Consider the following 25606-nt stretch of genomic DNA (forward strand, 5'->3'; position numbering starts at 1 on the left):
AAAAACCCTACTCCAGTGCCCCATGATGGCATGGAACTTCTAAAGGTTATGTTGATGTGGGCACACAGTGTAGAAATCCTCCTGAGCTGCAAGAGTTTTCAGAATTGGCCCAGAAAATCTGAAGACCAATTTTCATTTGCTTCAGAGAGACTCTTCTCCTGATTCTAAATTAATACCAATTATCAGTAGCTGACATAGTACTAAGCATTTAAGCCAAAAATTTTTATGTGCTATGTTTCATTTGAGTCTCACAACTCAGTGTTCTAGATCAAATGATCAGAAAGATGGAAGATTAATCAAACCCATTTAAACCTCCAGCTTTCAAAAAAAAAAAAGCAATTTTGTGTCAAATATAAAACAAGTACAGCTAAATTAATATAATAGAGAAGAGAGAACCACCAAATGTAAAATCCTTATGAATTAATAACAGAACTTTTATCCTTAAATCATTTAGTATGCAATAATCCTTCCCTATTTCTCTACCTTACATGGTTCAAAACAGGAACACAGGCTGTCTTACAAAACTTATGTCCTTATAATTTGGGAATTCCCTCCTCTTCTCATAGGACCTCTGTAGGAAATTGACCATTTCTATCTCTCTTGAGGAGAAAGGGAGATGAAAGGGTTTTCAAAATATGCTGCCTGTTGCCTGGGGCTCATTCCTAGACTAGGGACTTACAAGGTTACAGAGAATTTGCCCATAAACATCTTCACCCTCCTTCCATCTTGGGGGAAAAAAAAGCAATAGACACTGGAAAAGTAAAGGACATGCAGAGGAAGAATTAGGCCTGGAGGATGTGGGAGGGACTTTGCCTTATTTAAAAAAAAAAAAAAAAAAAAAAAAAGGATATTGAAACCCTGCTGAGGCCAGTCCAGTCTTCCTGAAAAGTAATTAGGGAAGGGACGCAGACCTACAAACCATAGATCCTCCAAAGCAATTAGGCTGAGGTAGCCCATTCCAAGCCTGTACCTACTAACAAAGGAGGAGAGGCCAGAAAATAAGTGATAGGAGAATACAAAAAAACCCATTTATTTCAAGAGAAAAAACTCTCAATAAAAAACATAAAGCCCAAATAGATAAATCAACAGTGATTGATAAACATTTACCAAATGGTAAAATAGTATATTCTCCAAGAAAGCAACACGTAGTCTCTTAACATTATTATACAATAAAGGAAAATGAACCAGAACCTAATGAAATCCAGAATTCTGTGGTCTGTTAAGCATACAATGAAAACCCTATAATATTTCAAAATAGAAATGAAATCTACAAAAGAAAAAAATAGGAATGAATGTAGACCAGAATTTAGACTTTTCTTTGTAAAATTTTAAAATTCAGCAGAACTAGACAGAAAAAAAAAGATTGAATTCCTAATGGAGAGTCTATAGTAAAAGGAAAGGTTATAATAAGTAAACAAATACTGTAAGTATAGTTAAATCTGACAAAAGGGAAGCAAACGTCAACCTTAAAAGAACTCATGAGTTATAAGTAAATCAAAACAATTAACCTGGAAAACAAGATGAACAGAAACAACTTTAGGCTCATGGTTTTCCCAGAAAAACATGATAAAAAATCCTCAGTATTGTAATGTACAAAATAATATAAGAAAATGAACTTTATGAAGTAGATATCACTGGTATCACTTTCATTTTACAGATGATGAAAGTGCGGGTTAGAGAAGTTGAGAGTTACAACTGAATTTTGTGTGATTCCATGGTCACACAACGGGCTAATGTCAGAGGCAGGATTAAAATCCAGGTCTTTCTACCTCTACCTCAATATCACTACGTAATTACTTTAATATAAGATGAAAATATGATATACTCAATCAATGTAATAAGTATAAAGTATTTATTGAATGATTAGTGAATAAATTTTGTAATATAGGCAAATTTGAAGGATGACATAAATTTGTTAGTTTGGTATTTTCCACAAGATGGCACTAAATGATAACATTACTAAAAATGTATTACTTTAGTATTAAAGTACTACTAAAATAGTTTTCTTTTAGTATTATTGATATTTTCTCATTGTTGCTTTATAAATAACATTGAATAAATTGACAGTGGGATATAATTTTAGGGGTAGAAATCTGCAATAAAAATTGTTTAACATTTTAAAATGAGTTTGTGTCTGTAGATTTTGGCCCCATTATACTATTTTTGTTTTCTGATATTGCTAAGAATCTTTTAATATCAATTTGAGAACTGACAGTTAACTCTCTGCAGATGATTTGGTGGCAAATTTTATCTTTAAATTTGTGTTGGAATAATTAAAAGTAATGTTACCTCTATTACATTATTATATAAAAATGTGTTATATAATTACATATATGAAATAGATATGTGTATATAATGTATAAAAATAATATAACTCCTGTCACGTCATTATTTTTAAAAAAAAAATCTGAAAGTCTAGTAGTAGTAAGCTATTTGAACTAATTTATCTTTGGGCTGGGGTTCTTAAGCTGGGGTCAGTGATTTTTTTTTTTTTAATGTTTTATCAACTGTGTTTTAATATAATTTCTTTTGTAATATATTTTATTTTATACATTTAAAGCATGATTCTGGGAAAGTTTGCCTAGACTTTAGCAACATACACACACACAGAGGTTAATAATGCCTGCTGTTGGGTGACAGATCACAAGAATTGCAGCAGCTTAGGTGCCATGTAAGCTAAGCCATTCATTTTACAGAACAGGACATTAAGGCCCTGAGAGTTTGTATCTTTAAACTGAGATATGAAAATGTGTTGGAATCCTAGTGTCAACTCAACTTGAAACAAGGTAAAAACTCAAGGGTGATGTCAGAATCCTGGTGTTAACTCAATAGAATTGATACAGTGCTTATTGGTTCACACCAAGAGTGAATCCTTACTAGGTGATAAGTTGCTAATACTGATTAAACAATGCTTGTGTTCACACCTTTAGAGAGCTCATAAGTATCTAAGTACTCAATGGAGTTCACCCAAGAATTCAGGGCTGGCTTAGTCTGAATTCACACCTTCCTTAGGACCAAGAGAACACTCTGGGAGATAACCCAGAATCCCTCTCCCTCCAGAAAGTGGAGTTAGCCTTTGGGAGATCACATAAATATAGGGAGCTTTTGAAGCTTGAAGTTACTTCTTTAGGTGGGACAGACTGGGAGATTGAAAAGCCATGAGTTGGAGCTGGCTGGAGGCTGAAGAAAGCAGAGGCAGAAGCCAAGGACAAAGCTGCAAGATCTCTTGGAGCCAGGCAGAGAGATAGGCCTCAACTAACCGGGCTAATTTGGAAGGAGAAATAAACGTTTGCATTTTTACCAGCTGGCTGCGATAATGGAGTAATTATTTCTTTCAACTGAGACTAAGGCTGCCTCCAAGAAAACCTCCACAAAAATGTACCACAAAACACATTTAGTACCTCTGAACAGTTTTTATAAAGCTAGTACATAAATATTACTTCCCAGTTCATTCCTTTAAAAGGATGTAGTGAATACTTTCATCATGTTCAGTTTTAGATAGAGTGAGTTTGAGATGTCTATGGAACAATTATTTTGAGATGGTCAATAGGAAAATGGAGATGTGAGACTAGAAGGCAGCAGAGAAATTAGAACTGAATAAGTAGATTTGAGAATCTTAGAGATAATTAAATTTATGGGAGCTGATGAGATCATGAAGTAAAATAATACAAAAGGAAAAAAGAAGTAGGTCCAGGATGGAATTCTGTGGGATCCTCACATTTAGTAGGTATAACCTGAATGAAGTTTCTCAAAGCAAAGAAGATTGAGATGGAGCAGTCAGGTAGAAGGAAAACAGAAGAGTAGAGTGTCTTGAAAACTTAAAAGAAAGTATCAAGGAGAAGTGAGTGATCAATTGTTGGAATACACAGGAGCTACCTGACAGTGGCTGCTGGAGATCCAGCCCAGAATGGATGATACAAGGAGACTGAGAGGCAGTTGCTGTTGTCTGACCTCTCTCTTCTCTCTGCCTCCAATTTATCTCATTCCCAGTCCACAACACCTATATCAGCAAAGGCTGCCTTGCAACTCTTTCAAATCCACAGCTGTGGAGACTCGGAAAATTGATAGTTTCTTAACAATAATGACAGAGACTACAGAAAAGTCAAGAAGTATAAAGATTAAGAAAAACTTTGGATTAGATTTGGCAACTCAGATTCTTAGTAAGTTTGAAGGAAGCAATTTTGATTGAATTGATTTGAAATTTGATTGAAATTTTAGAAGAGAAAAAGTCACTAGATTTGGCAATGAAGAGGGTGTTACATTTGATATATGTAAAAAATATTAAATACTTTTCAGTTTCTGTTCTCACACTAAAAAAGAATGTGTTATTTCCAAGCTTCTTTTAGTAGAAGAAAGTTTTTGGTCTTTTATTTTAAATACTATTTTGCTCATTCTTAAACAGATATTTTTGTTAGCAATCAGCTTGTACAATATTTTATCTAATGAGTAAAGAGTAGTTAGTAGAGGGTCTTATAGCCTGTTGGCAGTGCATATTATACTTCCCACAAGATAATTTATTGAAGGGGGAATTATTATGATAAATAATACTGTATGAAAAAATGCAGTGTATTGTTTTATTTTCTCTTGGACTTTTTTCTAGTTTCTAAAGAACAAAATACTTTGTTTTATAAACAAGCTCAATCCTTCATCATTTTTTCTAAAGAGCAACTAGAAAACATGATGACAGTATTGGTTAGTCATTGAATAGAATATTGGACTGTAAATCAAAATGAATACTTCTATGTTAGCTGTTGTTTCAGAGCAGAAGTTCTTAACCTGGGGTGTGGGAATTTTGTTTTAATGTTTTGAGAACTTTCAGAATAATTGGCATTCGTAATCAAACAAAGCATAATGCATTAAGCTAAATAGGATTTACTTAAACTTCGAACTAAGTGGAATTCTATAGCTATACAAAAATGTTCTTCATTTTAATCAAGTAAAACTTGTCACTGTGACCATTGACAAACTTTAAATATAATGGGTTTTAGAGATTGTCACATTTTTTATTTATCAACCATAGCTAGAAAGTTCTTGATTCTGAATTAGTGTCCAAAATTAACATTGATTTAGGTTAATATTTTTCCCTTAAAAAGAGAAACATCCCCAAAAGGTAACATTCTCTAAATGGCAAATAGATTCATTAGGAAGGAAGTATACTGATTTTTTCCAGAGAGATTTTTACCTAGGGATTAATGTAAAATCTGTGGTGTTTTGTGATTTTTTTAAAAAAGAATAATCTCTACTAACTCAGGCACTTTATAATTGTGAAGTGCCTTCCAAATATTCAAAAAATATGTCTTTAGAATTGTCTTAGTACTAAGTGTACTATATTTTAATTTTTATGCAAATTAGTAAACCATCCTTGACAGCTCTTCACTAACCAAGTATTTATTTTGGCCATATAGAACATTCTTCTATAATATAGTATAGTATGAATTTTACTATGCTAGAATTTTACTCATTGTTTTATATAGTATGTGACCTTTTTGGTTATTATGATTTCTGAATTTAGTTATTTGCCAAATCATAGTATCATAGATTTAGGACTGGAATTGACCTTAATAGAGATCATCTAGTCCAACCTGTTCATTTTAATGAACAAGACAAAAGAGAAAAATTAAAGGGATTTGCCTTAGTGTTATTGGAAGTAGCAGATGTGGAATTTACACCTAGGACCTCTCATCTCAGATTCACAAGGGATTTATTCTCGAAGACACTGATAGTGTCATCTTGGAATTTTAAAGTTTGATTTTAATGATTTCCAAGACTGTAACCCTAGTTTCTAAAGAATAAATACTAGGAAAAATAACTGAGAACCCAGAGAATATGTGACTATTTCCAGATTTCCTAGAATTCACTTTCAGGACTTTCCAAGTTATTACCAATGTTCTGGTACTTTTTATTCTATATAAGCTAAAGTTTTCAGAAAGTGCTTCATGCTACCACTTTAAGATACCAGTTGGTTCCTGTATCAGTACTCTTGCTGCTTATAACCTGTGAGTCTTATTTTAATATCTAGGAAACACTTTATTATATATTATACCATATCAATAGCAGTTCACATTTACGCCATTATTATATAGTTTACAAAACACTTTGCTTATAAAACAGTTCTGGAAGCTAAAGAAACCAATTCAGTTATCCCTTCCATTTTGTGATTTTTCCCCATAGTGATTTTGATATATTCCAGGTCTATATAAGAAATTAAATGGGAATTTGGCAGGAAATCTGCAGAAGCTGCAGATGACACATAAAGGCCCATAGATGACTCAGAAAAACTTTAAAAACTCAGAAATGCGTAAATTTAAAGTATTAGATTACATCAGCTTAAATTTTACAATAAGGTATTGTAAATGCTCCGTAAAAGAAAAAAGAAAAATTCAGACATCTTTTCTGGCACCAAGGGAGACTTTTACAAGGATTTTTCAGATCATAGGATGATCCACAACCCCTATGATGTGGAAGGGATAACTATGGATGTTGGCCCAAGGACATGGCCAGTGTATTTCAGAACAGAGACTTTAGCAGTCTGAATCTAAATTTGTAGTTTATTTTATTCTGTCACGCTGATAAACATAGAAAAAAATAATGAATTAGGAGGAAATGTAAGAAAGATGCCATTTAAAACTTATATTGGTATATTATTGTTTTAAATTTTGTTTTTATGATTTAAAAGGTAGTGTAGCATAATAGATGGAGAAGAGTCTTGGAGTTGGCATAACAGACATACATTTAACTACCAGTTTTCCAGTGTACTGGTTATGGAACTCTAGACAATTCTCAACTTCTAACCAAGTGGACATCTAAGACTATAAATTGTGGAGTGATTGTTTATCTGCTTTGACGGATGGGATCTTTTCAGTGGAATTTGATGTACTAATGAAATTATAGTCTAAGCTCCTTACCTCCCTGCCCCCACCTACTTAAGATTATTTTGTCATTAAAGTTTGTTATGGGTCGGTAGTTTTTATGAAGTTCCTGACTTTTAAAAAACCTCTTTACTTTGATAATCAACTGATTTAAGTAATTTCTTTTAATAGACTGTGACTATAGACAAACTACAGGGAAGTTCTGTTAACATATCTACTGAAGATGGTTTGCTGAAAGCTGAGTATCTCTATACAGAGTCATCATCTCTGTCTTCTGCTGCTGGGGATATTACATTGGGAAGTATTCATGGTAAGATGAAAGCATCAAGATACATTACAATTTTCTTAGTATACATGAGTTATTTTTCCCTACATAAGGGAGATTTTTAGAGAGAAAGAACTCAATCATAAGAAAACATAACCCCTAAACAAACAAAAATACAGAAAATTTTGGCAGTTTCCTACAAGAAGTTGATTTTGTTAGATGTGAAACTTGGTAATTTTCTCTTTGCTTGAAAATATTAGATCTTTACCTATTTTTCTCGATATTACCAAGAACTACACACTTCAAGAAAAACTGAAGCATATGAAGAAAAGAATTGAGAACTTTATTAAAAAGAGAGAGACAAGAATATCTTTTGAAATATGGATTTTAAATAACATTTTTTATAGAAAATCCAATGGTTAAACTACTTAAGACTTTTGGATGGAATCTGGTCGATGACTTTCAGAGATATTATATTTGTTCAACATGTTTTCTCTTTATTTTTATTGGCATCATATGCTTAAAGAACCCTGCCAATTTCTGCTTTCACTGGGTAGGTGGCATTTGGTTTCTTCCCAAAACATTTTTCTAGAAAAAAACCAGGAAAATGATTAACTTGGGCACCTTTTGTGTTATTGGAAGGGAAAAGAAGAGGAAGGCATATGATAATCAGTGTCCCTTAACATACCTTGATCCCTTTTATGGTGTTTTTATAGGTGAATCAAAGCCTAGTGAAATATTATAGAGTTTCTGTGAATTAATGAAAATTATTTATTTTTTAGAAACCCTGGTTACATTAGTTGTTTCTTGCTAGGGTTTTTTTTTTTTTTTTCTTGAAACAGTCTTGTTTTTTTTTTTCCCCCACAGGAATAATCCCCCATTTTTCCTTTATAGTAAACTAAAAATTTGAAGCTTTATAGAGTTTAGCAGAAATTCAGATTTGAAAACTTAATGGTAATTATTAGTTATATTTAGAAAATAAAAACTATTTATTAGTCATCTTATATATATCAGAGAACAGCAATCAATAGAAAGTGAATAATATTTACTAGTCACTTTATACATTAATAGATGGCACTTTTTTTCTGGAGGTGTCCTATATCTCTATCATGTCTTGTGAATCAGATCAGAGTAGTAAATTCTATGGGAAAAAATCCACGAAAACAAAAAATCTAAATATATGGGCAAATATATTGGGGATAATTAATACCACTACTCAAAAATACTGATTTACTCACTTAATAGAGTTAAAATATGTTAATCATTTCACTATCCAAGATTATATCCTCTGTCAGAGCATAAATACAAACTACTTCTTTTAAACAGTTTGGTTATTTCATCATGATTTTTAAAAATTAAATTGTACATAAAATAATTATAGAATTTTTAGCATTGTATATTTACAATGACGTCTTTATTTAAAAAAATAAAGATATTTATTGCATTTGGAATGCATTTAGTTATGACTTCTAGTGGAAAAACAATGTCTGATAAGCAAATCGGAGGTTCCAGTAATCAGATGTTACTTAAAATAGGCCAAAAAGCTGTAAAATGTTAGAAATTAGTTTAAGGTGTATCTTTTATATTCAGATGTATGTTAGACTTTTTTTTTTCCTCATGACTTTTTTTCCACTAAATGCTAATAAGTTTTAGCTGTGGACAAGATTTTATAGTATTTTTGTTACTTTATATACCCTTCCTTTTCAGACTGAAAAGGATACAATACAGTTTTAAAAAGTTACATTTTATAATGCATTTATTATAATTGCATTATTTACTTGAAACAAAAGAGCTTTTAACAGATTATGTTGGAAAGTTCTCAAATTTCTAATTATTTAACTGAAGTAGAAACAAATTGCTAAAGATGAGCATTGTACTAGAATTTATAAATCATTTTTCAAACTTTCCTATAAAGTCTATAAAACTTATTTTGTGTGATATAGTGGAAAGAAAGGTAGATTATTAAGCAGGATATTTATTAAGGAAGTGGTTAGTCTAGAAGATCTTGAAGAACTTTTCCCCTTTTCTGACATTTTTTGATTCTAGTACCTCAACTGAAAAAACACTGCAGAGGCAGTCCCTGATTTATTAAAGTCTAGCCAACTTCTTATAAATAACAACTATGGTACAGTCAGTAACTGTCTCCCACCCTGACTCCACCTTATATTGGAATTATCCCTTCTTTGTTCTCTATATCACCCTAAGTTCAGGTCTTCTCTATGAATTCATATGAATGATGTCTATTTTTCAGACCAGTCATGAAGTTAATGAATTAATGAGCTAACAGGTTTTCTATGCTTTCCAAATGTATTTTCTTTCTATATTGTACTGAATTCAGAGAATGCAATAAATATTTATAATATCAATGCTTTTATTATTACAAATTGGCCTTTCTAAGAAACATCAGTTAAGAACTAATCACATCAAACGTGAGATAACTAATTGAAAGCCATTTTCAAATTTGAATTATTTTTATTTTAATCAAATGGGAGAAAAGTTTGGTCTTTGAAGTCTATGATGTGTATGTGTTCATACATATAATCCATATGCAAATAGATGTATATATATATGTATTCATACATAAATCATGTGATTCTGGTTTTGCTGAGCTCGTTTTTGTATCATTTCATGTATATCCATATTCTTTTTACATGTCATTTTTTTCAGGACATCTACCAATCATTAGACATGTAAGTTTTTTTTTTCTTTTTACAATTTTTATTATTATAAATTAGCTATAATTTTTTCCAGAGATCCTGGTTTCCTTCCACCCCCTTTCATGATATCTTTAGAATAATACTATAGCAATAAAATTGATGGGATAAAGGGTGCATCTTAGGATATGTTGCAGATTGTTGTTCAAAATATTTCTACCAGTTTACAGTACCAATAACAATGTAATAGATACATTTCCCTGTAATCCAAGTAAATATTAAATTTTATCCTATTATCACATATATTTTGAACATTTTTTTCATGTATTTACTTATAATTTTTATTTCTTCTTTTAGAAAAAGTCTGCCTATGGTTTTTGATCATTTTTAAAAAATTGAACCAGTATACATAACTCCATCAGTTCTCATAAACTCGAGATGTCAAACCCCTTTACTTAATATATTTAATGAACATATTTCCCAGTCTGCTTCTTTTTAATTTAAAGATACTGCTTTATGTCAGTGACAGTACTATTTCTGCATTTACCCTTTAAAAATTTTTTTTTTTTAATGTTAGGAGCTTACCAAATGAGAAAAAGTCACAATAATTTTAAGATACAAGTGACTTTGAAAATGTAAGAATTTGAACTAAGCTCTAAGAATTAAGAACTTCTACAGAACCCTTTAGAAGGCATTTTAAACTATTGTTCATGAATCTACTTTGAGTTTATGAAGGTAAGACAGAAAAACAAAGGTAAACAGTGGACCATCTCTTGGGCCACCCTGTCATTCAGTTGATAACGATAGAACTTTAATCATATTCCCACTACACACCTTTAAGTAGACTTGATGATTTCAGTTTGGTTACTCTTTGATATCAGTAAAATGGAGGATCTTGGCATTTATTAAGTTTTTTTTAAGCATGAATTATTATAGAAATGTAGAAGAAGAATAGTTTCTACTATATTAATGATTCCAGTTTGCCCTGGAACCCAAGTACTCAGGACTTTGAGACCTGATACAACAGAAATTTTCTATCTGTCCAGCAATATCTCAATGTTTGTGCTCAGACTCAGGTAAAAAATTATTCTTCTAGTTCTTTCAGGTTTATTTTTGGCTTTGTCTGCTGTACATTGTCAATCAAGTAGAAAAGCCAAGTAGATTATACTACCCAAAGAAGTCTAAAAACATTAAATCTTTAAGATCTTTTGATTGTTTTGCTTCTAGTCACTAGTTACTAGTGTATTTGTTCTATTGATCATAATGACATTTCTTATGGTGAAGAATGTAATGTTCTTCTCTAAAATATAATATTCTCTGGGAGCAGGTTTCTTGGCGAGCTTCTGGAGAAGGCCTTAGTTTCAGTTCAGTATAATCCACCCAAATGCAGCCAAGAGTTAAAGTCCAAATCCTTTATTATCTCCTTCCTTGGACCCAATTCGTTTTCTTAGAGGCCTATCTCTCTCCTTTGTTCCGGGAACTCCTGCTGCTAATCCTTTGCCTCTGCCAGCTTCAGCCTCTAGCCAGCCCAAAGGTGGAAGATAGAATGAATCTCTCTGCCTCCTAGAGTGGGCTTGTGTGTCTGGCCCTGAGAGCTTCTTATATGCTGTACACGGAGTACACACCAATCATTATATCACTAGGAAACCATTATTTTTTGTAGGATTAAATCGATTCTAAACAAGATTTAAACATTGTCTCCTTAATTCCACTTAGTACCTTGTTTCAAATTCTGGCCCATAACATCTCTTTGTAGGATCAGATCAATCATACTGAATCATGCTAAATTAGATAATTATTGTCTTTATCAATTCCACTGTCTTAGTACCTTGTAAGTATTATAACAGAAGAACAAATAAATCAATATTTCTCTTATCTGATGGCTTATTTTTCTATTCTGGCCATGTTAGAATAAAAGCTTGTTTACTTAAAAAAAAACAAACTATTTTCTTAAACTCCAGAATTTGTGGAGTAGGGGTATAACTTTACATAAGTTGCTACAAATGTCAGTGATTAGACCATAAAATAGCATATATGTTGCAATAGGTTGAATATTTTATAGAAATTTATTTTTCTTTTTTAAAAAAAAGTCACATATTTTCTTAATGTATTGGAAACTAAATAGATCTTTTGAGTGTTTGGGGATGAAAAATAGACTCATCAAAGGACATTCCCATTTTATTCTTTTAAAAAGTTATACTATTGATAAAGATTCTTAAAATATTCTTTTATTTTCTTGTTGTTCTATTAAAAAAATGATGTAATGACTTCATTGTGACCTTAGTTCCCAATAGGCTATTCCAATTAAGTGTAAGGTTCTACTAAGCAGAACCCCAACTGCAAGGCAGTCAAGATACTGAAATTCAGGGAACACTGAAAGCACTTCTATTTAAATAAACTTTTCAATAACTAAACTAGTTAGCAAGAAAAATTACGTAAAATAGGAAGCTACCAAAGGGTGTGATTCCTTAGGGGGAATTCCACCCTACCCTTTCAAAGTCCCTATTCCCCTGTGACAATATCCTAGGTTTTTTTTTTTCTTTTCACAGGGAAGTATCTAATGATCTGTATTATTGGTGTACCCAGATTGATGAAATCATAAGTATGTTATTGTTATATCAGAATTTTACTATATCACTTGAAATACAATTATCCCTATATTTAGTAAAGAGTAGCTCTTAGATAATCCAGACTCGACTACATTGTTATTCCATTGCCTGAATAGTCATACTGCCATGCTGACCTAATCCCCAACATTTAGAATAGAAACCAAAGAAAGCAGACAGTCGGGAAAATGTAATGTTGTGGTTAGGGAATAGCTAATGTTCTAGTTAGCCTGGAATGTAGATTAAATGAAAGGGAATCTGAAATGAGGCCTACATGGTAGGTCAGAGGAAGATTGTGGAGTTATTTAAATTAAAATTAATTTATATTTTGCCCTGTAGGCAATAGAAAGCCACTAAAGGCTTTTGATCATGGGAGACATGACATGGCTAGGGAAATTATCTTGTTAGAAAGAGCAAATAGGCCATTATAGTAGTTCAGACAAAAAGGGCCTGAACTGATATGATAGCTGTGTGAGTGGAGAGAATGAGCAAGTGCAAGAGATACTGTAGAGGTAGCAGTATGGTGGGAAGATGGGAGCAGGAAATCATATTGTGCCTTCTAGAAGTCCAGGGGGTTCATGGTAATCATCAGAGTTCCCATAAAGACCAAGAAAGGCTAGTGGAATCTTGATGGTCCTGTTTTTCTGAGAGGATGGTAAAGACAGAGTACCCTGGGAAACTTTACACTTGACAGGATGAGAATTCAAAGCCATAACCAAAGATTTTGGCATTTCCAGAGAAGTAGAATAGATTTTTGTGGTGCCATTATTCAGGAGAAGATGCTGGAACTTTTGGGCAGTATCTCTGTAGATCCTTATGCAAGGATGTCTGGAAGACTTTGAAAGACCTCAGCACACCCCTGGGGGAGGGCCAGAAACAGAGTATCAGGCTACATAATGGCTCCCTTGAACTGTCAGAGGGACAAATGCAGTACAGTGAGCTCCCAGATAGGAGAAAAAGGCCTGTGGCTGCCCAGCCCAACTCCCAGTCTGAGTATCAGCCAGCAGAGGGTTGTAGAAGTCCCTGATGATGATGTGAACAGTCCAGCAGGGAGGGGTCGGGATCAGGACTGCTGAGATGAGAACTAGTGGAGCTTTTGCTTCCTATTCTTCCATGCATGAGGTGCACTGGGCCCCAGCAAGCTAGATCAGCATGCCCGCTCAGGAGGCAGGGCCAGTGGGAATCAGCATGTTGCACTGCTTCTGACCAGTGCTCCGGACCACACAAGACAGTCAGGAGTTTCCTCACCTCCTGGATCTCTAAGACGTTACGGCCAATGAAGGCTGTGATTTTTCTCTTGGGCATGGCCCAGGACACTACAGCCGCTATTCTAGGCCAGTATTGAAAGGCTCGTGTCCATCATCTGGGGGCTGGTAGAAGCCATGGGTCAGGGTTAGAGAAGACCTGTGTAGGAGAGGAACAAGGGCAGCCAGCGATCAGGAGAGAGTATCAACGTTGATTTTGACCTAACAAGTGAAGCAGATCTAAGTCAGGCAAGAGTTTTGCAGAGTTGTCAGCCTCTCACTCTCTCCTCTAGAGTCATCAAAGTCCAGTGGCAAGGTCAGAAGCAAGGTGACTGGCAATGGCCCTGGATGCAGTAGATGAGCTTTGGTCTTTGATGTCTGACTAAGCTCTTATGGGCTCCACACGGCCTGCTTCAGTCACCGCCATGGCTCTGCAAGGGATACCCATCTCACCCATGGGCTTTATTAGACCCATTGGTTTCCACTAATCTGGGGGTTTGCTGAGATGGTTTCCCTGGCTGTGGTCACAGTGGAGAGGTGGATAGCTAGGAGGGGGGGTCAATGAGCAGCCCTCACACAGAGGTGCTACCTCCCTGAATGTCACCCATGCCAGGTGGTACATGCCCAGAGGGCCAGGCCTAGAATCAGGAGTTCAGATACTGTGGAACCCTGGGCAAATCATTTAACATCTGGCTCAGTTTACTCTGCTGTGGGGGAAAAATTGGGAACAGTAATCATGCTTGCCTTCCATTGTTATGAGGATCAAATAAGATAAGAATGGTAATAGGCTTAGCACAATGGCATATAGTAGGTGGTGTATAAATGTTAGCTGTCATTATTACTGAAGGACATTCTCTATTCTTCAGTCCTTGTCTTAACCCCTGCCTGACTTTTATGGCTCAGATTATCTTCTACTTTCTCCATGACTACTCCACAAAACTCAATTTTCCTCCTCCAAACACTTACACCATATGTCTTTACAGTTCACTTGGAGAAAATGAGATAAAATGTGAAGTGCTTTGTGACTATAAAGCGCCTTTTAGGTGCAAGATATTAATATTATTGATAATTATGTCAAAGTTGACTCTGCATTGTGTTGTTTCAAGTTTTTAATATAAATATTGTCTTTCAGAGGCAGCATAGCGTCATGTTCTTAGAGCAAAAAGATTAGGCTTTGAGTCCCAGATCTTGCACTTAGTGGCTTTGTGACTGGCAACATAGTTAATCTTTTTGAGCCTCAATTTCCTTACCTGTCAAATTAGAATAATGGTATTTCCTTTACAAAGTCGTTGAGAAGAAAGTGTTTTGGGAGTCTTATAACATGAATAACTCTAAGGCTGTTTATGATGATGATGATGATGATGATGATGATGATGATGATGATGATGATGTTATCTTCAGTTAGTTGTACCTTCCTAAAGGTATGGAACATATGTAGTTAAAAACTGAGTAAATATTTAAATTGAATTGTTCTTTGCAATGTACTTAGCAGGTATTTGGTAAAACCAGACCCATGATTTCAGTGGATAGGAAACAGCTTATGAGGAAACTCTTTTCCATTGATGGCTCAGTTTCTGATCTATAACATAGAATCCTAGAGGGTTAGGATTGCTTTAGGGCCCTGAGAGGTTGGGGGATTTGTTCAGTATCACAGAAACAGTATGTGTCAGAGATGGGACTTGAATCCATGTCTTCCTGGTTCTAAAGTCTATCCCTATATTATAAAGCCCTGTGATAGGAAAATGGGAAATCATATGGTGACTTGATGAGTGGCAATGGTCAAATCACTTGATTTCTCCAAGCCTCACTTATCTCATTTACAGCTGGAGATCACAGCACCTGGAGTACCTCCCCTCAGATAGGGATGTGTTGGAACTTATGAGATCATGTCTGTAAAGCACTTGACTCACTTTAAAATGCTATTTAAGTGTCAGTGATGACCATTTGTTGTTTCTTTGGAGAAAAGGAAATATGAAACACTTGCTTTGGACTTGGTATTGCCTTTGGCTGTTCTTGGCAGATGTTTGGGACAGCTAGACATTTTACTAGCTTTGAATAGTTAGAATGTACAGAACAAACTGGTAAAATAATGTTTACAGAGCAACTTACTCTATACCACACCTAACACTGCCAACCTAACAGGGACTTCTTGCTTTATTATTTTTTTTAAGCTGAGCTTCCAGTACAAACCAAGCTTTATTCCTACCCACACTCACTCCTCCTTCACATACTTATTGCTGTGAAGTTCATTTAAATGTGAGAAGTTTTTTTTAAAAATTGGTGTAATAATAGCCTGCCTTAAAATACAACACAGGAGTCATTTACCTATATATTGCTGTGTTGATTAGAAGGATATTTAGAGCCATAAATATGCTTTGCCATCACATTGTATTCATTCTGGAACCAAGATTATTTCTTTATGTTTTCTGGGTGTTTTCCTAGAATTAGAGTAAAAGTAATCTTGTTTAACTTTATTGAGAGAATGCTGAAAAATGTGGTAATGTTTAATGGCTTCAAGGGAGACTATTGGTATATACATGCCGAACAAAAAAAAGTATTCTGAGGAGAGGGAAAAAAAAAAGTGGTTTTAATCTTCCACATTCATCCTGGAAAATAGGTTCTCATTAAAGGATGGAACAATTTGGGGGTTTTTTCTTAGTCATATTTTAGTATGTGCATTACACTCTAACCAGAAACCACTTTAATCATTGCAGATGAAAGCAAATGTAGAATTAAAAAAATACTTGTTTTTAAAACAAGTTTACAAGATATGTTTCAGCTTTTGGCTTAAAATTGGCTTTCTGTAGATTGGTAAATGTTTTGATTTGTAGATCAAAAAATGTACGGTGAGTACATTTGATTAAATTTTTAATTCTGTAAGGTTTTTGTTTCAGTTTTTATTTCAAACTTAATAAAAGATGAAATAGAATGGGCATTTGTACATTCATAATAGAACAGATGAAGATTTAACATGAAACAACAGGTCTCATATATAGCTTCCTTTTTAAGTACATTATATAACATATAGTATAAAGTATATAATGTTAAATATAAAGTGTCATATTAAGTATAAGGTATATAGTGTTAAATATACAGTAAAACTCTTTAACTTTCAAAATTGTCTTTCCTGGCTTTTTGTTGTTGTTTCCTCTCCATTAAATAAATACCTTAATATGATTCTTTTTAACCTATCTATTAATTTTGCTACTACATCCCTAAACTTTCTTGCCTTTTAACCCTATCCCACTTAGATAAAAAGAAAAAAAAATGCTTGTAATCAGTAGATGTAATCAGACAAAACAAATTCCAACATTGATTGTGACTGAAGATGGATAACTCATTCTTCCTCTTGAGTTTATTACTTCTTTTTTAAGAGGTGGATAATAAACATCATCAGCCCCCTGGAATCATACCTGATTATAGCATTAATCAAAATCTCAAATCTTTAAAAGTTGTTTTTCTTTGTAATCTTATAATTTAAAAATTTTTTTTTTATTTTGAATACACATTGCTTTATGAATCATACTGGGAGAGGAAAATCACAACAAAAGGGAAAAATCATGGGAGAGGAAAAGAAAAAAAAAAGAAGTGAGCATAGCATGTGCTGATTTATATTCAATCTCCAGAGTTCTTTTTCTGGATGCAGATGGCATTTTCTGTTTAAAATCCATTGGAATTGTTTTGGATCACTGAACCTCTGAGAAGAACCAAGCCTTTCCTAGTTGATCATTGCACATTCTTGCTGTTGTGTACAGTGTATTCTTGGTTATTCCTTTTTCATTCAGCATCAGTTCATGTATATTTTTCCAGGCCTTTCTAAAATCAGCTTGTTCATCATTTTTTATGGAACAATAATATTCCATTACCTTCATATACTACAGCTTATTCAGCCATTTCCCAATCTACTCATTTTCTAATTCTTTGCTACCACAAAAAGAGCTGCCACAAACATTTTTGCAAATGTGGGTTGTTTTCCCTCCTTTCTGATTACCTTAGGATACAAATGCAGTAATGGCACTGCTGGGTCAAAGAGCATATACAGTTTTATAGTCCTTGGGCATAGTTCCAAATTGCTCTCCAGAATGGTTGTGGATCATTTCACAACTCTACCAACAATGCATTAATGTCCCAGTTTTTCCACATCTCCTCCAACATTTACCATTACCTGTCATTTTAGCCCATCTAAAAAGTGTGCCTTGGGTAGTACCTCAGAGTTGTTTTAATTTGCATTTCTCTAATCAATAGTAAGCATTTTTAAGAGTATTTTTTATATAACATAGATGACTTTAATGATGAAATTAAATTGCTTGATCATATTCTTGGACCATTTACCAACTGGGGAATGACTTGTATTATTATAAATTTGACACAGTTCTTTATATATTTTAGAAATGTAATCTTTATTAGAAGCACTGACTGTAATTTTTTTTTCTCCAGCTTTGTACTCTCTTTTAATCTTGTTTGTCTTGGTTTTGTTTATGAAAAACCTTTTTAATTTAATTTAATCAGAGTTGTCCATTTTGCCTTTTATAATGCTCTCTAGTAATTCTTTGTTCATAAATTCTTCCCTTCTCCAAAGATCTACTAGATAAATTATCCTTTGCTCTCCTAATTTGTTTATGGTACATCCTGTATGCCCCAATCATGTATCCATTTTAACCTTATTTTGGTATGGGATGTGGGATGTAAGATGTAGGTCTTTTCCTCCTTTCTGACATATTATTTTCCAACTTTCCCAGCAATTTTTGTCAGAAAGTGAGTTCTTATTCCAGAAGCTGGAGTTTGGGGGTTTATCAAATACTAGATTCCTACAGGCCTTGATTATTGTGTCATTTATATCTAATCTATTCCACTGATCCACCATTCTATTTCTTAGCCAATACCAAATGGTTTTGATTACTGCTGCTTTATAAGATAGTTTTAGGTTTGGTACTGCTAAGCCACCATTCTTTATATATATATTTTTTTATTAATTCCCTTGATATTCTTGACCTTTTATTCTAACAAATGAATTTTGTTATTATTTTTTCTAGTTCTATAAAATAATTTTTTGGCAGTTTGATTGTTATGACACTGAACAAGTAAACCAATTTAGGCAGAATTGTCATTTTTATTTTATTAGTTTGGTTTACCCATGAACAATTGATATTTTTCCAATTGTTTAGATCTGACTTTCTTTGTGTGAGAAGTGTTTTGTAATTGTGTTCATATAGTTCTTGGGTTATGTCTTGTCAGATAGATACCTATAACTATAGATCAGGAGTCCTTAAACTACGGCCCGCGGGCCAGATGTGGCAGCTGAGGATGTTTATCCCCCTCACCCACAGCTATGAAGTTTCTTTATTTAAAGGCTCACAAAACAAAGTTTTTGTTTTTACTATAGTCCGGCCCTCCAACAGTCTGAGGGACAGTGAACTGGCCCCCTGTTTTAAAAGTTTGAGGACCCCTGCATAGATGCTCTATAGTTATTTTAAATGGAATTTCTCTTCCTATCTCTTGTTGATGGGCTTTACAGATGTAGTTTTCCCATCTAGAAATGTAAACAGTTTAACTTTTAAATAATATATTTTTTTCCTATTTACCTTTCAGTGTTTCTCTCGACTCCTTTGTAGATTAAATTTTCTGTTTAGTTCTGGTTTTTAAAATAGAAATGATTGAAAGCCTCTTACTTCATTGAAGATCCATTGCCTTCCCTAAAAAATGATGCTTGGTCTCACTGGATAATTAATTCTTGGTTGTTAACCCCAGTTCCTTTGCCTTCTAGAATATGGTATTCCAGGCCCTCTGAATCTTTATTATGGAAGCTGCTAGATCCTGGTTTCTCCTTAATATTTGAATTGATTTTGTCTGGCAGCTTGCAATATTTTTTCTTTGAGATTGTTGTTCTGGAGTTTTGCAACACTATTCCTTGGGGTTTTCCATGTGGGATATTTTTCCAAAGGTGAATCAAACAGAGATTTCCCCTCTGTTTCTAGAATATAGGGATAGTTTTCCTTGACAATTTCTTGAAGAATGCTATCCAGGCTCTTTTTTTTGGCCATGGATTTCAGGTTGACTAATAATTTTTAAATTTTCCCTTCTGGATCTATTTTCCAATTTGACTTTTTTTCTAATGAGGGTATTATATATTTTCTTCCATTTTTTTCATTCTTTTTAGTTAGTTTTTTTTTTTTTTTGACTGATTCTTGTAGTCTCAGAGTTATTAGCTTCCAATTTTCCCATTCTAGTTTTTAATGTGTGGTTTGGTTAATTCTGCTTTTGAGTTTTTCTCAAAAATGTTTCTTTAGTGGATTTTTTTTTTTTTTTTGCCTTTGGCCAATTGTACTTTTTAAGGAACTGCCTTCCTTTTTCTAAGCTGTTGACTTTCTCTTGCTTAGCTCTTATTTTTTTTCTCATGTTTTCTTCTAGCTCTCTTGTCTTTTAAAGTCTTTTATGAACACTTCCAAGAAGGCTCTTTGGGTTTGAGACCAATTTATATCACTTTTTGAGATTTCCTCTGTGAATATTTTGTCCTTGTCTGAATTGGTGTTTTAGTCCTCCCTTGTCCTCATAGTAGCTTTTCATGGTCATGATTCTTTTCTGTTTGTTCATATTGTTTCCTTTTCTTTTGGTAGTTCCTCTTTTTTTACTTTTATGGTTGATCTCTGTTCCTGGGGTAAAGGGAGCTCTGTCCTAAACTTCCTGTGCAGTTCTAAGCCTTAGCTTTGAGCACAGGAGCCCTTTGTATTTGCAGGGAGTAGCTTCTAAAAAAGAGGAAAACAGCCTAATTTTCCAGTTTGCCTTCTGAGCTGGGATTGGAGCCTGCCCCACTGATCTACTTCTCTACTGAGCCAAATGTAAACCTCTGTGATTTAAATGAGATTATCCTCTTGCCGCTACCATTTGTCAGGCAATATGTGTCCTACTCAGACTTTTAAGTAGATTGTTTATTTTACTGGAAAAGTTAAGTTTTTCTTTTAGATAGTCAGAATATGAACAAAATCTGTAGCTGTGGGTTACTTAGATTTGCATTGCCTGAATAAGTTGGATACAGTAATAAAGCAACATATAATTTCCAATAATAGCTTATAGAACTTGTCATGTTTGGATATTACATAACATGTACACTTTTTCCCCCCAACATAAATATTCTTTTTTTTTTATTTTTAAAATTTATTTTTAAAGCTTTTATTTTTAAAACATAATTGTGTTTCAGATTTTCCCCTCCTTCCCCCCACCCTCTGCCCTAGATGGCAAGCAATCCAGTATGTGTTATATATGTTAAAATATGTTAAATCCAATGTGTGTAAACATATTTATACAGTTCTCTTATTGCACAAGAAAAATCAGATCAAAAAGAAAAGAAAAAATGAGTAAGAAAAAAAATGCAAGCGAACAACAATAAAAAGAGTGAGAATGTTATGTTGTGATCCACATTCAGTTCCCACAGTGCTCTCTGGGTGTAGATGGCTCTCTTCTTCATCACAAGGTCATTGGAACTGGCATCAATCATCTCATCCAACATAAATATTCTCTCTGTCTCTCTGTGTGTCTGTCTCAGTCTATTTTTTATTTTTTTTCCCACCATATCGGTGATTTAACAGTATTCTCTCTCTCTCTTATAGGTGATTTAACAGTACACAGCAAAATGGGTAACATCACAATAGGTATGTGCTACCTTCTTTAAATTGACTTTAAATTTTACCTGGGATCTTTATTCTATATAACAACACTATAGTACCATTTTCAGAAAAATACTTTGCCTAATCAAAATGTAATTGTTATATACCTTGGTGTACCCCCTAGTTAGAAACAATCCTTAACTTATGAAAGTGTTTCTAAAAGCATGTTTCCAAAGGGGGGAACTTAGAATTATTTCTATGGGAAAATATATTCTATTTGTAATAAACAGGTAGTCACACAAATCCACAAAGGCCTATTTAATCTGTAATGTACCTGAAATTTATATTATACTAGTAACCATGTGTAATAATATTTTTAGGGGGAAAAAAAACTTTTCAGAACTCCTTCTTGGCATTCTAGGAACATGTCTTCCTTTCTAATACAAATTGATTCCATCAATTTTTTAGGGAGGAGGAAAAGAGACTTCTAATTCCAAACCTTTTGTTTGTTCCCATTTGAGATCTTTCTCTGGGACCAGATAAACTGAAAGAGTGAAAGGAGAAAAGGGTTTAACCTTCTATCTTCCTTCTTTCCTGTTGCTGAGTCTTGTACCTTGTATTGGAGCAAAGTGAAAAGTAAACAGTACCCTGTACTATACTGGTATTGTGATAAAGTGAAGAAATGGGATTAGATTTAGGGGAGAGGACAAACCGGAGAGGAAAGAAGTCCCAGAAAAACAGTAGGGTTCATAGCAGATAGAGTAGAAGGGGAAGGCAATATGAAGCAGTGACAGCATAGAAGGAGGGTTCCTCTGACATCAGGCAGCTGCTTATAGATAGTGTATGAAATAAACTTGTGAACTGGAGATTGTCTGATTCGAATATTCTTTTCTGAAGATTTTTTTCCTTTGGTTCAGTAGAAACAAAAAGAGAAACTTTAAACTTTTCCTCAAAGGGAAAAATAAAACTTTGGCCATCAAAATGGGATGATATTAGTACCTATTAACAAATAAGTATAAAAATCAGTGACATTGAATTACTTTGAAAATTAGTTTTAAAGTAATTCTGAATTAAGATTTAAAACACTTTTTCTTCCTGTGAACCTTTTTTTCTCAGTTCAGTAAATCTAGAAATTCAAGAAATAGTACCTAAGACAGTATTCTCTTTTTCTTAAATGAATTTGTGTTTAATTAAAGAAGAATATATTATCTATTATTCACTGAGCTCATTATTAAATATTAAGATACTTGACAAAACAATTGTATTTAATTATTTTTCATCATTCCATAAAACTTTAGTATTGGAAATAATTTCAGGAAGTCTTGAAACCTATCCTCTAATTCAGTTACATTCCCTTTTACAATATTCCTGATGACCACTTAGAATCTGTTTGAACTTTTTATTGATGGGAATTCCCCATGTCATGAAATATCCCATTCCATTTTTGGACAACTCTAATAATCTGCAACTTTGGATAAAACTAATTTTGCAGGAACTTATTAGGATAAATAGGAAGTAAAGCTATGAATTCTTATTCTAAGACCATGCAAATATGAAATGATAGACTGTGGTTTACATTATAGAAAATATGGAAACTCAGAAATTGAAGAATTTTAGTCTTTTGTGAAGATATATTAAAATAAGAGACACAAGTTATATATTTACTTAAAGTTACAAGCATCTATGATGGTCTCTTAGAAATCCTGCTCATTTCTTACAAAATTGCAATATTCCATAACATTCATATATGCTAACTTATTCAGCCATTCCTCAATTGATGAGCATCCATTTGATTTCTTTGCCACCACAAAAAGAGCTGCTACAAATATTTTTGCAGTTGTGGGTCCATTTCACTCTTTTATGATCTCTTTGCAATATAAACCCACTAGTGAGAGACTGCTGGATCAAAGGGTATACACAGTTTTATAGTCCTTTAGGCATAGTTCCATATTGCTTTTTATAATAGTTGGATCCTTTCACAACTTTACCAACAATGCATTAGTGTGCCAGTTTTCCCACATCCCCTCCAATATTTATCATCATCTTTACCTGTCATCATAGCCAATCTGAGAAGTATGAAGTGGTGTGGTATTTCAAAGTTGTTGTAATTTACATTTCTCTAATCAGTAGTGATTTAGAACATTTTTTCATGAGTATAAATGGCTTTATTTTCTTCAGTTAAAAATTGTCTGTTATATTCTTTGACCATTTATCAACTTGTATTTTTATACTATACAATTACTTGTATTCTTCTAAATTTGAATCAGTTTTCTATATATTTTAGAAATGAGGCCTTTACATGTTGGTTAAGATAATGATTGGAAAAAAAATGATAAAATGTTGGAGGAGATGTGAGCAAACTAGTACATTAATGCATTATTGGTATAATTGTGAAGTGATCCAACTATTCTGGAAAGCAATCTGGAACTATGTCCAAAGGGGTATAAAACACTGCATACTCCTTGACCCAGCAGTGCCATTACTGGATCTATATTCCAAAGAAATAATAGAGGGAAAAGGACTCACATGTATAAAAATATTTTCAGCAGCTCTTTTTGTGGTAGCAAAGAATTGGAAAAGGAGTGGATATCCATCAACTGGGGACTGGCTGAACAAGCTGCGGTACATGAAGGTAATGGAATCTTATTGTTCTATAAAAAATGAACAAGCTAATTATAGAAAGGCCTGGAAAGATTTACATGAACTGATATTGAACGAAACAAGCAGAACCAGGAATACATTGTACATGATAATAGCGATGATCAACTATGAAAGGCTTGGTTCTTCTCAGCAGTTCAGTGATGTAAAGCAATCCCAGTAGATTTTGGACAAAAAAATGCCACCTGTATCCAGAAAATTATCTAAGTAAACTGAATGTAAATCAATACATGCTATGTTCAATTCTTTTTTTCTGTTTTTTTTTTTTTAATCTCTCCAATGGTTTTTCCCTTTTGCTTCTGATTTTTCTTTCCTTACATGGTTCATAAAGCAATGGGTATTAAAAATAAATAAAATAAATAAAAAGAATTCCCCCCCCCAAAAAAAAAGAAATGAGGCCTTTATCAGAAATACTGGCTGTATAAATTATTTCTCACCTTTCTGCTTCCCTTCTAATTTCAGTTACATCGGTTTTGTTTGTGCAAAACTTTTTCAATTTAATTAAAATTATCCATTTTACATTTTATACTGTCTTCTAGTCCTTCTTTGGCCATAATTTTCTCCCTTCTCCACAGAACTCTGAGAGAGAGACTGTCCATTGTTTTCTTCATTTGCTTTCATCATCACCCTTTATGTTTAAATCAAGAACCCATTTTGACTTTTTCTTGGTATAAGATACTAGATGTTGGTCAGTGCCTAGTTTTTGCCATACTATTTTCCAGTTTCCCAGTAGTTTTTGTCAAATTGTAAGTTTTTATCTCAGAACTCAAGGCTTTGGGCTTATCAAACATTAGATTACTATAGTCATGTCTTGTACTTAACCTATTCCACTGATAAGTGAATGACCCTTTTTAAAAAATGACTATGTTGAAAATCATAATTTCAATTAGGGTTCAAGATTAGTGGGTTAATCTTCTAATTAATCTAACTTAATCTTCTAAAGTTCTAATAAAAGTACTATTATTGATTGTGGGTTTTTTTTTTCTTTTATCAAAATCATTTCATGGGAAAATACTTTATCTGTGCCTCCACTGAACTTCTTTTGGTAACAGAGAAAATTAATTATGTAAAAATACTTGATATACAGACTGTATCAGATAGTGAAAACAACCTTCTGTCCTAGTAATTCCATATCTTTCTGATATGGAAAGAAAAGTAAATTTCATTATTTCTTTTCTCTATTACTGTTTTTTAAATTAATCTAGGTCTGATTCATTTTATGATATTTTTCATTTATATTGTTGCAGTCATTGTATATGAAAGAAGCAATATGTTGTAATGGATTGTCACTCCAGAAGATAAGACCAGTTCCCCATTCACTATAGTATTTACTCAAAATTTGAATCACTTTCAAAGTTTGTGTAGCATATTCTTTAAAAAAAATTAAATCTGTTTATAATTTTTTGAAGATTATCTATTTTTCTCCATATTCTATTTCCCATTATAATTGACCTGGATTTATTAAACTATACATTTAGCTAACTCAATAAAGCAAGGTTCCACACAGATTGGGATTGGGGGTTCTCTTTCTCAGCTTTCACAAACGTCAATCTGTTGCTTATAAGAGTAATATATAAATAAAAACTTGACGGTGCACCAGTAGCATTCCTACATGAAAGATTGTTTAATTAGTAAAGGAATGAATTTAGTGGAAGAATGGACAATGAGGTAAACAGGAAGTACTTTTTGCAAAGATTTTTAATAATCTT

At 33.3% G+C, this 25606-nt stretch overlaps 1 protein-coding gene across 3 annotated transcripts in view; it reads left to right on the forward strand.

Moving 5' to 3' along the window:
- FAM185A (family with sequence similarity 185 member A) overlaps nt 1-25606 on the forward strand; it is a 78910-nt gene that overhangs the window by 13871 nt on the left and 39433 nt on the right. For all 3 annotated transcript variants that reach the window (XM_031938693.1, XM_031938695.1, XM_031938694.1), the window contains 2 exons: nt 7041-7179; nt 21243-21284. In XM_031938693.1, the coding sequence (XP_031794553.1) occupies nt 7041-7179; nt 21243-21284 (181 nt within the window). The remainder of the gene's footprint in view (nt 1-7040; nt 7180-21242; nt 21285-25606) is intronic.

The sequence above is a fragment of the Sarcophilus harrisii genome, chromosome 5 (assembly GCF_902635505.1).
Source record: "Sarcophilus harrisii chromosome 5, mSarHar1.11, whole genome shotgun sequence".
Lineage (NCBI taxonomy): Eukaryota > Metazoa > Chordata > Mammalia > Dasyuromorphia > Dasyuridae > Sarcophilus > Sarcophilus harrisii.